The 16,069-nt window shown below is 59.1% G+C and overlaps 3 protein-coding genes across 3 annotated transcripts; all 3 read right to left on the reverse strand.

The window, feature by feature from the left end:
- Positions 1-2,469: 2,469 nt before the first annotated feature.
- On the reverse strand, positions 2,470-3,768 carry LMXM_13_1510 (putative phosphoprotein phosphatase; the record flags this gene model as incomplete). Its single annotated transcript, XM_003873303.1, has 1 exon — positions 2,470-3,768. The coding sequence occupies one exon, from the start codon at positions 3,766-3,768 to the stop codon at positions 2,470-2,472; it is 1,299 nt and encodes a 432-aa protein (XP_003873352.1).
- A 2,534-nt stretch (positions 3,769-6,302) lies between these two features.
- LMXM_13_1520 (conserved hypothetical protein) lies at positions 6,303-9,140 on the reverse strand (the record flags this gene model as incomplete). The annotated part of the gene is made up of 1 exon (XM_003873304.1): positions 6,303-9,140. One exon carries the CDS (start codon positions 9,138-9,140, stop codon positions 6,303-6,305), a length of 2,838 nt encoding a protein of 945 aa, XP_003873353.1.
- A 3,124-nt stretch (positions 9,141-12,264) lies between these two features.
- Positions 12,265-15,579, reverse strand: LMXM_13_1530 (phospholipid-transporting ATPase 1-like protein; the record flags this gene model as incomplete). The annotated part of the gene is made up of 1 exon (XM_003873305.1): positions 12,265-15,579. One exon carries the CDS (start codon positions 15,577-15,579, stop codon positions 12,265-12,267), a length of 3,315 nt encoding a protein of 1,104 aa, XP_003873354.1.
- Between the last annotated feature and the right edge of the window lie 490 nt (positions 15,580-16,069).

A 16,069-nucleotide genomic window follows, 5' to 3' on the forward strand; every position in this document is an offset into this window, starting at 1 on the left:
AGGACAGCGTCCTCCGCATCCCCAGACAGCAACGTTGTCCTGAAGCTGGCCGCATGAGGCGGGCAATGCGAGCACTGTGCGCACGCGCTGTCAAGCACAGCTGGCATGGTGCCCCACGCCCAGACAACGCATCGAGCGGTGAGAGGGGCACGAATGATGGGCGGAAAAGACGCGAAGCGATCCACACGGATCAGCCCAAAGGTGCATGCGCGCAAAATACGCGGCATCTCCCACGCCCCACCGGGTGCGCCGATGAGGCACAGGCGCCGGAAGCGTGACGGGAGCATCCCGAATGGCGCCAGCGAGTCCTCCAGACCCCCGTGTGGCGAGCCGCCGCACCATATTATGGGGTGCCGCGGCTTGCGGCGACTGAGGGCGAAAGCGTGGCATACAGGCAGGACACAGGGGCTGAGAGGGCCCTGGCCGGCGCCTGGCCAGCTTCCCCCTTGAGCTCCTCCGGCATGCGCCTGGACCAGCCGCTCTTGCCCGCACGACAGACGCCACCGCTTCCGCCCCCTGGAGCAGGACCCTGAAGGCGGCCCACTCGGATCGAGGCGTGCCCGCTAGGCACATGGCCCCGATTCGGCGGCAGACGGCTCGTCCTCGGCGACCAGGATTCAACCGCAGTGCAGCAGAGGCGGGTGGGCTGTGGTTGTGTGTATGCGTACGTTTGTTGGTTGACGTGTTCGTGGGTGGAGCGGACGCGTCGGAGCAACAACCAGTGTCTGTTTTCTGTCACACAGCACCGGCTACACGCCACACTGCACCCCCTCCCCTCCCTCCCCCGCCACGCTGGCCCTGCCGCAGGCCCCACCATCCGCGCGGTGCGCAGAAGCAGCAGCAGGCACACGCCGGCACAGCAGTGCGCCGACTCCGTCCACTGAGCACGGTCCCCGCCACAAACTCTGCTCACACCCTCTCTGCAGGTCGCCCCACCTGCTGCGTCCCTCGGGGGTGTCCCCAGGTTCCCCACACCAGGGGGCAGTGCGAGGGTCGGGTGGGATGCGCTCGACTCACGCGGACGCTTCGCCCATCACATGGATGGCACAGGCGTGTGCACTGGGGGGGGGGGCGTCACCGACAGAAGTGGCTCGGCATGGGCAGGGGATAGAAGCGGGGAGGGGGAGGGGAGAGAGACGGCTGCCTTGGACTCCTCCCTCACCCAAAGAGTAGGAGGTGTGTGTGTGTGTGTGTGCTTGTGTGCAGTGGAGCCCGTGGTACGACGCTGAGGTGGGCAGCATCATTTGGGAGGCCAGCGAAGAGGAGAGGACGTTAGTATCACACTAATGGAAAAGAGGTCAGGGGAGTAAACATTCTGAGACGGCGCACGCAGAGGACCCGCTGCCGTTGCTGTGTAGAGGCACGTTAGGTGGTGGTGGTGGTCTAAGGCAGGTTGTAAAGCAAGAACCTCCCTGCTTCCCAATCGACGCTCTCTCTCTGTCCCGTATGCGTGCCACCCACCTACACCTTCTCCCCCGCCGGCTTGACAGCACCAACATGCTGGGGTCTCAACTGCTGTGCTCTCGTGTACTAAAACTCGCGTGAGCTGTGGAGAGGGGAGTGCAGAGAGGGAGTGGATCGGCGGATGTAACGATCCGCACAAGCGGCCGCACTCGTCCCCATCCTTTCATCTCTTCCTCCCTTCCTCCGCTATCCGCAGCCGCACACGCACGTTCACTACTGCGGGATCGCACTGATCGACATCCTCGAATGGGAGACTCAGCAGGGGGCCGTCCTCCCTGTGAGAGAAGAACCAAAGAACGCGCAAGAGGTAAGAGACGGAATAAGGGCATCGCGAAGACGGGGAGGAGGGCGCACTGAGAGTGACAACAACGGGAGGGGGCGGAACGTGCCTGTCGACCGCTGTTAGGCGCCGCTGCCATCACCACCCATTCACCACCACTACCACCATCACCATCACCCATCGTCGTCCGCAGCCCGCCCTCGTTCGAGTTTTCACAGGCAGAGAACAGGCTTAGCCACATAAGCGCCTACAAATATATATATATAGATAGATAGACTTATAGACCAATGTTTATATAAAAGAGAGAAGAGCATGATCAGACATCATCATCCTCACAAACTCAGCAGGATGGGAGGGAGGGGGAGGGAGGGGGCGACAGCGACAGCGACAGCGACAACGCACAGGAAAGGGAAGGAAACGAGGCCAGCACACACTGAGAGGCCGCCGCGTACGCACGTGTGTCATGTCTGTATATCGTGTGTCTATGCGTGCGTGTACTGTGTGTGCATGGAGAGGGGAGGAGGTAGGTATTATGCGTGTGTGTGTTTGTGTATGTGTGTGAGGGATGGAGCATGGGAGAGGCCCAGAGCCGTAGAGAGTGGACAGGAACTTGTAGAGCTGCTCTACGCCGACTGTTATCTCACGCACCAACGCACATACTTACGTTCGCTCTCCCCTTTCCTTTTCTTCGCTTACAACCAACAGCAGATCTTCTCCGATACGCATCATGTGAACATGTCAGCGTACACAAAGTCTGCCTTGCGGGATGGTGCGGCCTCGCTCTTGTCTGCGCTGCCGTACTGGTGCACTATGGGCCGCCGGGAGCACCCCTTTATAAGAAGCACGGCTCCCTTATTCCCGTTGACGCCGCAGTAATTCGGTGCGGAGAAGACCGTCACGACGCGGTCGTTGTGCGTCCAGAAGTACCCGTCCATTGCCACCTGGTGCGCGCGGCAGATGAAATCGAAGTTGTTGTCGGCGCAGAATCGGTTCGAGGCGGATGGGCCAAACAAAAAGCCGCAGCCGCGGGGGTTCTGCTTGTACATGGCCATCTCGTTCGTTGGGTCAGACCAGAGAAGGCCCGTGATAAGGTCATCCTCCGCGGCCGTGACGTTGCCGCTGCTGTAGTTGTGCCGATCGATGCTCGCGATCTCCTCCACACTCTGCAAGCCCGGCGAGAGGCCGCCGTGAGTCACAAAGAAGCGCATGTACAGTGTCTGCACAATCGCAGCCAGCGGCAGGTCGAGGAACACCTTGTTCACGGCACTCCACACCGCCGTCCCGGCCGCGGCGCCGAGCGACGTCGTCACCTCCGTCAAGAAGCCGTACACGCGCGACGTCTTCTCCTCCTCGTGGTTGCCACGCGTCAGGTACACTAGCGTCGGGTACTCCACCTTCAGCGCCAGCAGCAGCAGCATCACCTCCAGGCTGTGCGGGCCGCGGTCCACGTAGTCACCCATGAACAGGAAGCGGTGATCGCGTCCCTCGGGGTTGCACCGGCGCCGGTCGTACTGCTGGCAGAGCACACTCGTGTAGAGGTCCTGGAACTGGCCGTGGATGTCGCCCACCACCACCAGCGTGTCGTGCGCTATCACCTCCAGTTCCAGCAGCGCTGGCTCCTCCACCAGCACCGTCGTCGCCGCAGCGCACAACTTCAGGATGTAGTCCTCGTTGAAGAAGCTCGCCTGCGTGTGCTCGTCGCTGTCCTTCTGCGATGCCGTGAGGGCGCCGACGTCACCGCGCTCGCCACGGCGCAGCAGCCACTCGATCAGCGGCAAAAACTTTCCGCTGCGTGGCGGTGCACTGAAGAAGTCAATCGTCCCCAGGTCCTGTACCCCTTCTTCCTCTTGGAAGTCGGGCGTGCTTGACAGGCTAGTGTCGTCTGCCACCGACGCCAACACCGAGGATGAGGTTTGAGAGAGCAGGTGCTCCCGGGTGCGGTATGTTGGACTGCGCAGAGAGTCGGACGGGCGGTTGCTGGTCTTGGCTTCGCTGATGACGAGCGGAGATGGGTGTTCGGCCATTGCCACCGACGGCCGCGAGTGAGGGGGGCTGGTGGGACGCCGCAGTTTCCATGGTATGACCGGCTGGCGATCTTGGAGAGGCTGGTGGATCTGATGGGCGCGCCGTGGATGCAACACCGGCGGGGCCGGCAGTGAAGCTGCTCTGTTAATCTTGGGAGGGAGTCGCACGCACGGCCGTGGTATTGTGGCGCGGCTCTCGGTGGAGGACTTCGTCGTACCGCCGCTGCCACTACTGCGGCTGCCGGCCCCCATTGACGTAGTCGCGTCCTCTACCGCGGCAGGGGCACTTGCCCATTCCAGCGGGCTCGCTGGTGACTTTTCAGGCACCGCCGCGGTGGTAGCCTCATGTGCTGATGAGGTAGTGATGAGTGTGGAGAACCGGCGCACGATTCGCTCCAACGCGTCTGGCAGCACCGATCGCCCACCAGACCGGTCGGACAAGAGAGTTGGCTGCGCCGGCAGTGGAGTCTTTGGTGTTCCCGCCCCAACGTGATGATCGCCACCGTCGTCAGCGCAGTAGCTGCTGCCATTTTCACCGACTTTGCACAGAGGTGACAGCGACGAGGATGACGCTGCGGCGGCAGTCGCTGGGGTGGCTGCTGAGACACTGCCGGCGCCGAAGGTGCTGAAGAGAAGGTTTTCGCTGTTCATTAAGGGGTCGTTGTGGCGTTGCAGTTTTGGTGAGGTGAAGGGCGAGCAAGGCGCATGCGAATTGGTTTTCGGCAGCATGTTCGACGCCAAGTGCGTCCCTTTGGTCGAGCGGTCGAGCGAGTGGCTCGGCATGATGAATGGGTGCGTCGAAACGACGACAACAGCAACAACAAAAAACAAAAGAAGAAGCAAACAAAGAGCAGTGAAGGAAGAAAACAGCAACAAAGTGAAGCAAGCAGCAAACAGAAGAGATGACAGCGTGCGTGTGTGTATGTGTACCTGTGTGTGGTGGGGGTGGGGGTGGGACGCGTGAAAGAAATCAGCAGTACGAGGCGCAGGGGCACGGCCAACACCCACTTTACATGGGGACGCACTTCCTCACAGGCACGGAGGTGGAGAGAGCCACTGTCACAGTCGAAGCAAATCAATAAGAGGTGAAACAACCACAGAAAGCAGAGGTAAGAAGGGAGAGGGGGGAGAGGGGGGAGGGAGAGAGTTGCGTGTGCGTGCGTGCGTGTCCTTTCCTATCGTCTCGCTTCTCCAACGTTCGTCACTCCACGCCCACACACACACAGGTACAAACACGCCAGGCTTGGGGGAGGGAAAGGGTGGTGGGTGCGATGCGCTGAGGTTGTCGTGGCTTTGAGAGGTTGCCACACGACTTCGACCGCGCCTTTTTCGATGATAGAGAGTGCGACGGGGTTAGGGAGAGGGTTCGCTTCCGCGCGCGCCGCTCTCCTCCACCTCACTGGCGTGAGCGCAAAGGAGGTCGAGGACAAAGATACAGACCCGGAGGAAACACCAAAATCTGTATGTTCGTGTGCCAGCGGAAGAACGGAAGAAATCGTGGTGGTGATGCTGACCGTAACCCTTTTCGTATACAAGCTTGAGGGAACCGTTCGTGGGTACGTGATACCGAGATGCTCGCTGTTCGATGGGCCAACCTATCCATCCCGCATGTGTGCGTGCGGAGAAGGTGGATGAGAAGCCGTGCAGTCATGTGAGGCAGTGCCGAAGAAGGAAAGGACGGAGACGAGAGGAGAAGAGGGAAACAGATAGGAGATGCTGTTAAAACGGCGACATGAAAAAGGGGTCAACACCAGAGCTGCACAGTGTGGGCGCAGCAGCAGCAGCAGCAGCACGGCATTCGGGCGCGGCCGCACCCGCGCAGGGAAAAAAAGGGCCCCATGTCCCTTTTCTACTTGCTTCACAAGACCAGGCAAGAGACACTCACAACGGGGGGGGGGCGTTGCCGCCCAGCCACGCATGCACACACACGCGTGCTTGTCATGCCCGGGGCACTTGCTCCTCATCCCCGCGTCTGCTCCTCCCCCCCCCCACACCAGAGAAATGTCACCCTTCCATCGAACAAGCAAGGTCTCCGACTATCAAGGGGAGAGAAGGTGGAGGAGGAACAGACGCCGGAAAAGGGGGGAGGGGGGACGAGAGATGCAGCAGGGAAGTGTATGAATGGGTGAGAGGAATGACCCCGTCATTACGTTGTTCGTTCATGGCTCGACAAGACAGAGACACACATCAGTGGGTCGCGTTTACATACACCTATGCACACACACACACACACACCTGCCAGCCTGCCTGCTTGCAGAGGTGCATCAAGGCATAGGGATAGTGAAGGGACGCCAACAGCCCCCCTTGAAAAATAAAAAAGAAAGGCCCACCGCGCAGGTCATCTAATATACATGTCACCAACGCCATCCTCAGCGAGACAGAGAGAAAGACGCACACACACACACAGACGACACACCCATGTAGACATGCAGCCGTGCGCAGACATGCAAACTACCCTCCCTCCACCCACCCCCCACACCCCCACTGTAAACGCTGCTGCTACATTTCCTTTTCTTCGCTCTGTTTGGCAGCGATCAGCGGCGCTTCGCTTCATCCTCAGATGGCTTAAAGTCCTCAACGGCGTTGGCCCGCCGCATCATCACCGGCAGCGACGCTTGGAAATCGTGGTAACGCTGCACTTGGGCAGCGTTCAGTCCGGCCGTGACGGCCAGCGCAGGGACGAATTCCTCAGCTGCGATCGGGTTATGGGCCAGCCGCTCCATTCGGTGGGCGGTGAGCGTCTGCGTGACGCAGTCGCGCAGCTGGCCAGCGGAGAAGCCATCCGTGAGCAGGGAGACTTGGTGGATGGCTTCTGCGATGGATGCCTCTGCTGCAGGGGTGATGGCGGTGGAGTGAACCGTATCCAGCCGCGCCTTGATGAAGGTTCTTAGCAGCGCCTCACGGGTCGCAAAGTCCGGGGCGGCGAGGTGCACGGCGCGCTGAACGATTTTGCACAGGGCGGCGGTGTCGGCACACCACGGCTCCGTCGACGTGGCCACTACTAAAACACGATCTGTTGGCTGCAGACTTGCGATGCCCTTGAGCAGCTCCTTCTTCAACTTTTTTCCACGCGTCAGCTCGCCGTCCTTCTTCGTCCCTCGCCTGCCGGCCTTCCCAGGAAAGATCTTCTCGATGTGGTCAAGGTAGATCACCGATGGCCCCTTCATGCGTGCCGTGTAGAAGACAACCTGCACCACCTTGGCAACACCCTTGGTGGTGAGGAAGTTAGCAGGTGACAGATTGAAGAAGCGAGCACCACTCTCGTTGGCGATGGCATAGGCGAGGAGGGTCTTTCCAGAGCCGGGTGCACCGTAGAGCAGCAGCCCCGTCGGGTGCGGCGCCAAGTCGTGCACCACCTGCGACCCCAGAGGCAGCACCGCGTAGTCGGTGACGGCGGCGCGCACCTCGGCGGCAGACGGGTCCTTGAGCCACGAGGACTGCTGCACGTGTGCCTTGAAGAGGGTCTCCATCTTCTCCTTCGGCATCCCGATCGCCCGTTGCACGTCGTCGTTCCACCCGCGCAGCACACGCTTCCACTTCTTCTCAAGCTCCTTGTCAACGGTCTGCGTGCGCAGCAGGCGATCCAGCGGCCCGGCCGAGACGCCAAGGGGACCGACAAAGGACGAAAGCCGCACATCCGGCGGCGGCAGCTGCAGCTTGTTCTCGTACACGGTGGTGTTGAGGCAGGAGTCCAAATCTTCGCCCTTGGTCGGGTCGCGCAGCTTCGGCTTTTTGGCAGCCTTCGCCTTCTTACCCTTTCGGCCGCCCTTCTTCCTCTTGCCAGCGCTCTTCTCCACCTCGAGACGTTCCTTGAGGTTGTTCACCTCCATCATCACAAGCTGGTCCACGCACTGGCGCAGGTCCTGCATAATGCCGCGGGGGCCATCCACCAGCTCCCGCCTCAGCAAAGCTTCGTCATAGGGCTGGTCCAGGTCGTCCTTCTCGACGCGGGTGCAGTGAAACTTCTCCTTCCAGAGCGCGTTGTGCCGCTCTGTTGTGGCGGAGACGTGATCAAGGAAGACGCTGGGCGGTGCAGCTGTCGAGGCGGAAGCAGCGGCATCGCCATCGCCTGGGCGGCGCAAGGATTTACGTGGGTAGTCCTGCGTACTAGCAGTCGTGCCTGCGACACCTCCGGACACACGAGATACCGAGCGGCTACTGTAACCCGTCCCGTTAAGGCTTGCCTTCCCACTGCCGCTCGGCTCCACTCCGACAGACACGCCAGCCGAGCCAGCCTTGCGAGTGCTGCGGCCGAGCAGTGCCAATGTGCCTCCGTCCTCCGCTGTTGGAACGTCCATAATGCCGTCTTTTGCCTTCCCATCGAGGCGCGCATAGGCCATGTGCATCAACACTTCGTCGAGCATCACCTCAAGCGTTTTGGGCCCCTCCTGGCTCTTCAACTGGCGGCTCATCTCCAGCGTCTTCTGCAACAGCTCCGCCTGGTTCACTCGCTGCCGCGCCTTTCGATCGTCGTGGTGAACGCTGGTAGCAACTCGTGCCGCATTACTGCGAATAGCCGCCGTGCTGGTCATCCCCAGCAACTCCTGCTCCTGCTGGTACCGCACCCTGGCACGCTTCTGCTCAAGGTAGCCAAGAGCCACCTTCTGTACAATGGTCGCCGCACGATCCTTGCCCGTCAGAGACTGCAGCTCTGACCCATGCGCGGCGGCGTACTGCTGCTGGCGGAAGAGCTGCAGGTGGATCTTTGCCCGCTGCCGAGCCTGACGACCACGCTCAGCGAGTTGGAGGATGCGCACAGCCTCCTGGACAGACATGGGCGCCGAGTCGCCATCTGCCGTCGTCGCTGCCTTCTCCACAGTGGTGGGAAACGGTGGCAGAGCTTTGGTGGGGTCCTCAGCGAAAAGCGCCGCACTGTGCGCGGCTGCCGCGAGCGCCACTGGGGCCACCTCAGGCTCCGTTTCCTTGTAGTGCTGCTGCAGAGACAGGACGTACGCCCGCTCCTGCAGCAGAGCTTCGCGGCGATCCTCAAGCAGGTACGTTGGCAGCGGCGGCTCCAGATCCTCTGGGGACAGCTTCATCTCTTCCAGCGTGTCGTCCAGCGCCACATAGTCGCCGCAGTGCTCAACAATATTATGGCGCGCCTCGAGCATGCGTCCAAGACAGCTGTCCAGTAGTGTCCGCACATCACCACGACGCTGTGGCTGAAGTTCCGTATCATGGATGACGGCAATTTGCCGCGCCAGCCGCACGTACCGCACGTAGAGAGAAAGCCAGTACTGCACGTAGTACGCATGCCGTGCTTTGGCGTCCATAGGGACGCGCAGGGCGCTCACGTACACATCCTCGCGCTGTACCTCGGCCAGATCCGCCAGGATCTGCTGGTACTGCCGCTGATAGGAGAGCGTCGACATGTTGCCCTGGACTGCTGCTCCTGCGAGAGTCGCCTACGTGCTCTTCCTCTCGCTGTCTCGGCGTGTGCGAGCTCCCCCGTGTATCTTTCACCAGTCGACCGCACACACCTGATCATGTGCAGTCTTCTTTCGCGTTGCCGCTTGGCCACACGGACAGCCCCCACTACCGTTCCCCACATACACCTCAGAAAGGCGAGAGAAACGATGGTGTGAGAGAGAGAGAGAAAAGAGAGGGGGGGAGAGCAGAACGCAAGATGTTGCGCGGTGTCAGGCCCGGCAGTAATGAGAAGGTCAGTGGCGATGAAAGGTTATGATTCGCTGTTTGCGTGAGTCCTTTGATGGTGCTTCTCGCTTGTTTCCTTCACAAGCACAGGTGTGCAGTCGTGCGCAAGAAAACCTGTCGATCCTTGACCGACATGCGCGAGAGACAACGAGAGAAAAGGGCGGCCATGATGAGGGTGAGGCTCGAGGAGATGGAGCTAAGGGCCAACGCTAGATCGGAGTCATTCGCGAGTCAGCATACTCGCCTTCATCAGTCCGATTTTTGGGGTGTGTGCCATCATGCCCCCCTACACCGAGCCCATGCCGGCAGAAGTTGAGCGCGTCTTTCGTACAAGAACATGCATACGCGTGTACGCCTGTGCCCGTGCACTGACGAGACTGCGGGCCCACATGTCCTTCCCTCTTCCTGTCTCACCGGATGGAGACATGAGCGCGGGTCGCCATGGCGCCGGGCTTCCTCTGAAGGCACGGGACAGCGGAAAATAGCGAGAGAGAGAGTGAGAAGGGGTCATAAGGGCGCTGGAACTCTTTGTTGCGTGAAACGGAGTTCACCGGTAACGCTGATAGGTGGAATAACAACCTCGCTTGCACTGAACACACAAAAGAAAAGTCGATCGCCCCCTCCGATCTCGTCGCACACTGAAGTCCCTACAAAGTGTGCACAGAGACCGAAACAGCACCCACAGACAGGTGCGCACACACACAGACACACACACACACACAGGGGAGGGAGAGGTAGACATGAGGGAGTGCATGTATGTCCGCCGGGACGGGTGCACTGGCGTGCCGGCCTAGCAAGAGGAGAAGGTAAGGAGAAGGGAAAGAGCGAGCGAGCGCGAGTTAGTCATCATTCACTTTCCAAGGAACGCCTTCACCGTCATAAATAGCTAGATGGGCAGCAGGGAGACACAAGAAAGATGCACGTACATGGCAAGGATGAGAGAGGGAGGGGGGAGGTGGACATGAGAGACCGAGAGTGCGGAGCCACCTCGACAACGAGCACGCACGAGAAAAAAACACAAAAGGGGAGCGCTTGAGGCGACGCACACGCACACGCACACGCACACGCACACGCACACTTCCTCACAAGTGAAATACAAGCGCATGCGAGCTAAGAAAGAAAAGGAAACGAGTCCTGCGCATTGTGTGTCATCGCCTCCGCCAAAACGGCTTTCGCTCACACACACACACACACACACACACATTGCAGAGTTGAAGGCAGAAAAAAAAACGAAAAAGAAAAGAAAGCGCAACAGACACCATCGCAGAGTCCCCAGAGCACCGTGCTCTCTTAAGCAGCGAGACCGTTGTGTAACGGTGACGGAAATGCACACACAAACACAGGTTGCTTTTTTCTGCCAACGCGTGTGCATTCTTTCTGTCACACAGCACCGGCTACACGCCACACTGCACCCCCTCCCCTCCCTCCCCCGCCACGCTGGCCCTGCCGCAGGCCCCACCATCCGCGCGGTGCGCAGAAGCAGCAGCAGGCACACGCCGGCACAGCAGTGCGCCGACTCCGTCCACTGAGCACGGTCCCCGCCACAAACTCTGCTCACACCCTCTCTGCAGGTCGCCCCACCTGCTGCGTCCCTCGGGGGTGTCCCCAGGCTCCCCACACCAGGGGGCAGTGCGAGGGTCGGGTGGGATGCGCTCGACTCACGCGGACGCTTCGCCCATCACATGGATGGCACAGGCGTGTGCACTGGGGGGGGGGCGTCACCGACAGAAGTGGTTCGGCATGGGCAGGGGATAGAAGCGGGGAGGGGGAGGGGAGAGAGACGGCTGCCTTGGACTCCTCCCTCACCCAAAGAGTGGGTACTCGATCTCGAGACTAGGATGAAGTATCGTCGGTCATGAGGGCACGGCTAAACCAACCAAAGCAAACCAAAAATAGCATATATATATATATATATATTATATATATAATATATGATACAATATATAATACTATATATATATATATGTCTGTGTGTCCGCGTGTGTCTCTGTTTGTGTGTACATGTTTCTTCATACGAGTGTGTTCTCCTGTTGTGTTACGCACTTTTTTGCTTTGTACAAATCGGGCCTTTTTTTGTTGTTATTTTTGTTCGGGTTCGTCGCAACGGGGGGAGGGAGGGAGTGAGGGAGGCGACGGGGCGTGGGGTCCCTCTGTGTGCACGTGTGAGGCGCCGACCTCGGCATCGTCGCCGTCTCCGGCACGTGTGCTTCATGGACCGTGCGCCACCCTACAAGACGGAGGAAGCCAACGAAACGGAAAAAAAAACGACAAACGAAAACAGCAGAGCAGGAGGAGACTTACGCAGATGCGCAACAACAAAGAAAGAACGAAACAAAAGCATTCGACAGCCCACAGCTGTCGGCACACACATACACACACGTACACAATGTCCCCCCCCCCACCCACCCACCACCCACCACCCACCAACGCACACAGAGAGGAACACACACACACAAAGGCAGGCGGACATGCATGTGAAAGTAAAGTGAGCAACAACGCGAAAAAAAACCGCGTACTCATGTTTGATGTGGATTAGGTAGGAAATAGGAGGGAACAGCTCCCTAAAAGCCAAAGCCATGCAGGTGCACGCGCATCCCGACAGCGACACAGAGAGAAAGGTACAGGCGACGCAGGGGTAGCAAGCGACAAGAGTGCAGCTGCATACCAAAAAAATACTCACACGTGCACGCACTCCTCTCCCAGACGCTCTGCTCACGTTCCGCCCTCGCCAAGTGACCACCAAGCGCAGACATCCACTCGAGCCACCGTACGGTCCAGCGCCACACGTTCCTCCTAGTGTCGCTTCCCCCCTCCCCCAGTGCTTGGATCTTCTCTGCCCTCTTATGCACTATCGAGCGATCTCCTCCGCCGCCCACTCTTTTGAAGGGCGTGCTGTCGCTCCGCGACGTCGCGCAGGGTAGGGAAGAGGCTCTTCTGGAACACTATGAAGCCGAGTACGGCCACCAACTCGATACCAACGTAGAGGAGCAGGAAGAACCAGTATTTGGCGGTCGACATCAGGTCGAAGGCTTGGTAGTAGAAATTCGTGTCACTGAAGATCGAGGGAATGGCGGAGTAGACGAGAAACAACAACAGGAAGAAAGACAGTGCCATCACCATGCCGAAAACTTGCAGCCACTGCCAGTAGCGGATCTGCAGGGCGAAGCGAGCTTGAATGACGAGGATCAAGCCGCTGAACACGAGCGTGCCGGTCTCAGCGCCAGTGTAGCGTTGATGGGAACCGTCTTGATGGACCAATGTCGGATAAGCAGCGTAGAAGAGAATCAATGCTGTTATTAGTGATTCGGCGAACCACCGCAGAAGCGTCGTCACGTTAAAGTACTCGCCATGCGACAACGGTGTGTACAGCTTCGGCCGCTCCAGCAGGGCCTCTTCGGGGAGGTCCTTATCGAATATGCCTATGAAGAAGGGCGGGACACTTGTCATCAGGACGTTGTAGAAGGTCAGCATCCACCCATCAAAGAGTGTTAGCCCCGAGAAGCCGACGTAGAAGGCAAAGATGAACTGCACCACCGACACGGTGATGTTCTTGTGGAAGCTAACCAGAATGCAGCTGGCGTTTCGGAAGAGCGAGTAGCGCCCATGCACCGCGCACAGGCGGCGCAGGTGTTTGAACCGCGGAATCGCGTAGTCGGCGGCGAGGGCGGCATGTGCACCTTCCAGCCCAATAATGCCCACGCCCACACGTCCCTCCCGGATCATGGACACGTCGTTGGCGCCGTCACCGATGGCCAGCGCTGTCTTACCGGTTGACTTCTGGAACATGCGAACGACGCTTGCCTTCTGGATCGGCGTGAGACGACAGCAGACGGCGGAGTTTAACTGATGGGAGATGCGCAGGAACTGGTTAAAGTAATGCTCCATCGAGATGTTCAGCCCCGGGCCGTCGATGACCAAGGTGCAGCGCCGCTCCTTGTGGGTCCCCTTGAGCGCGATGTGCTGCTCCACCACGTCGAGGTCGCGCCCTACGCGCTCAATCGCCTTGGGGTCCGATGGATTCAGATGCCCAATGTCGACGTGGTCGATGAAGTCGTTGCGCGGGTCGCACAGGGTCGACGTTGCAGCGATCGTCACGGCAGTCTCACGCTTGTCGCCAGTGAGCATCCAAATGATCACACCGGCGTTCAAGAAAAACGACAGTGTCTCAGGCACCTCGTCTTGCAGCTTGTCCTCGATGGCGGTGGCGCCGACGAGTCGCATGTCTTGCTCCATCTCTAAGCAGACTTTATCAATCTTGGAGCTGCGGTTCTGCAGAGACTTGCCGACCTCGACGAACTTCTCGTACCACAGGTCGAACTGGCGGCGTGTGATGTCCTTGGCGCACACCAGCAGTGTGCGGAGCCCCGACGAGGACATCTCTGTCAGAGGGATGTCAACACTTTCTATGTGTTCCTGCACATCCGGGGCGCGGCTCAGCTGCGGCCTGATGAAGCTGTCGGCCCCCTTATTGTATAGCATAATTTGTTTGGTGTCGCTGTCCTCGACGATGATGCTCATCATCTTGCGGTCCGGCGTGAACTCCAGTGTGGCGAGGATGTTGTACACCTTACGCGTATCATTCTGCAGGAGGAGCGTGATGGACTTTGTCGTACGGTTGATGAGGCGATAGCCGACAGCAGCAGCGGTCTCGACCAGCGCCACCTCGTCTGGGGAGCTGCCTTCGTAGATGACACTGAGGCCATCCGTGTCGTCCTTGAAGGGCTGAACCGTGTTGCACAAGGCCAACGCGAGAAAGTACTCCTGCAGCGGGCCTAGCCTCTTCGACTCGGCCTCCTTGCGCAGCTGCACGATGCATTTGTCCAGGCTGTCGGCCTCGATCGGAATACCGAGAGCGTCGCCTTGCTTGAACTTCATGACGTTCTCTGTCAACGTCCCAGTTTTGTCGCTGAAGATGAAGCGCACCATTGCCAGCTGCTCGTTGAGGTTCGACGTGTTCGGCTGGCAGTGCCGCCAGCGGTTGTTCATGTACTCCATCATGAGGCAGTCCATCCGCATCCACTGCGCCTGGATCACCTTGCACAACTCAATCGTGACGAACAGCGAGATGGGCACGCAGTAGCTCAGCAAAATGAAATAGCTCAAGTAACGGTACCCCCACAGCGTTATGTTCTGGCGGCTGTTGATAAAGAAGCGGAGGTAAGGCGTTTCCTTGTACTTGTTGTTCCACCACACTGCCATGGAGGCTAAGATGAAGAGCATGATGTTCTGGAATATGAGGATGGCTATGATAAAGTAGTTCAGCTTGCGGTCGAGGTTCGACGACTTTGGCGGTTTTGGCTTCAAGTTTCGGAACAGCTTCGTGTCGACACCTGCGTAGGCAACCATGCCCCACGCCCAGTCCGTGTTGCGTAACACGCAGCCGCGATACAGGAACTGGTCCAGCGAGAGTGCGTGCTCCTCGCCATTGATCTCCAACAGCCCCGTCCACGACAGCAACCCTGGGTCTGGCTTGCTCGTGTGCAACACAGCTGTGGTATTCATGATTGTCTCAATTTCGCAGAGGCCCCAGGTCACCTCCAAAGCCTTGCGTGGCTTCAGGTTCGACTCGCCGTCCAGGTTGCACGTGTCTATAAAGGCCTGTCCCTCCTCGAGGGACGAGGAGAGCATGACGACATCGGCGTGCACCTCCTCACTGTTCTTGATACGTACGACGTCACCAGGGTGGATGTCCTTGCTGTGCACCGAGACGAGCTTGCCTTTTCGCATTACCTGCGTTAAAACCGAGTTGGCACGGTTATCGGCCCGATGTCGCTTGATGTCCTCCACAGCCTCCTTGATGATTGCCACCAGGAGCACGAAGGACAGCGGCGCAATCGCTGTCGCCGGATTCAGCGGAGACACACCCGGGATGAGGCTGAATATGACGTTGATGAGGAAGTACAAATTACTCACCTTCCTGAACTCGAACAGGAGGCTGAGTGGGAGAAAGGAGATCAGCGAGTACTTGGAGGTGCGAATAAAGTTCGACGGGTACTTGAACTGCGCGTTCGCCTCTGGGTTGTTAAAGTACACGATCACCTCGTCATCCTCGTCCACGTCCGCCTCTGCGCTAAAACAGCAGAAGGACTTGGAGAGCTTGCCTGGGAGGATTCTGGTGGGAAGGCACTTGCGCCAACACGCCGGTTGATTGGGCATGATTGCCGCAGCACCTAGGGGGTATATGAACGGAGCAGGAAGAGAGGAGACGTACCACAAGCACACACACACACGCTCATATACACAGGCCCGCGCTTTCCATTGAACAAAGGAAGGGAGGGAGGGGGGACGCAGCGGGAGGCCAGTTCAAGGCTTCCCGCGTCAGACGCACACAGAAACACGGCACGCGAAACGGTGTGTGTGTGTGTGTGTCTCCGTGTGAGCGTCAGGGAAAGAGGAGGGCGGCTGAGAAATTCGGCACGTACGCAATGACGGAAGGAGAAGACGACCCCAAAAGGTGAGTGGTGCAACACGAGAAGGCAACAGGTCGTGAGGTGGCGCTCCAGTGAGGCAGGAGTGGTGGTGGTGGGGAGGTGGGGCGAGGAAAGGAAAACAAGCAAAACCCCCAGTATCGTGCGCAAGGAAGGGTCTGCGTGTGTGTGTGTGTGTGTGCAAGGGGGGGGGAGGGAATGGGGGGGGGGGGCGGGGT

This window comes from Leishmania mexicana, chromosome 13 (genome assembly GCF_000234665.1).
Source record: "Leishmania mexicana MHOM/GT/2001/U1103 complete genome, chromosome 13".
Taxonomy (NCBI): Eukaryota; Euglenozoa; class Kinetoplastea; order Trypanosomatida; family Trypanosomatidae; genus Leishmania; species Leishmania mexicana.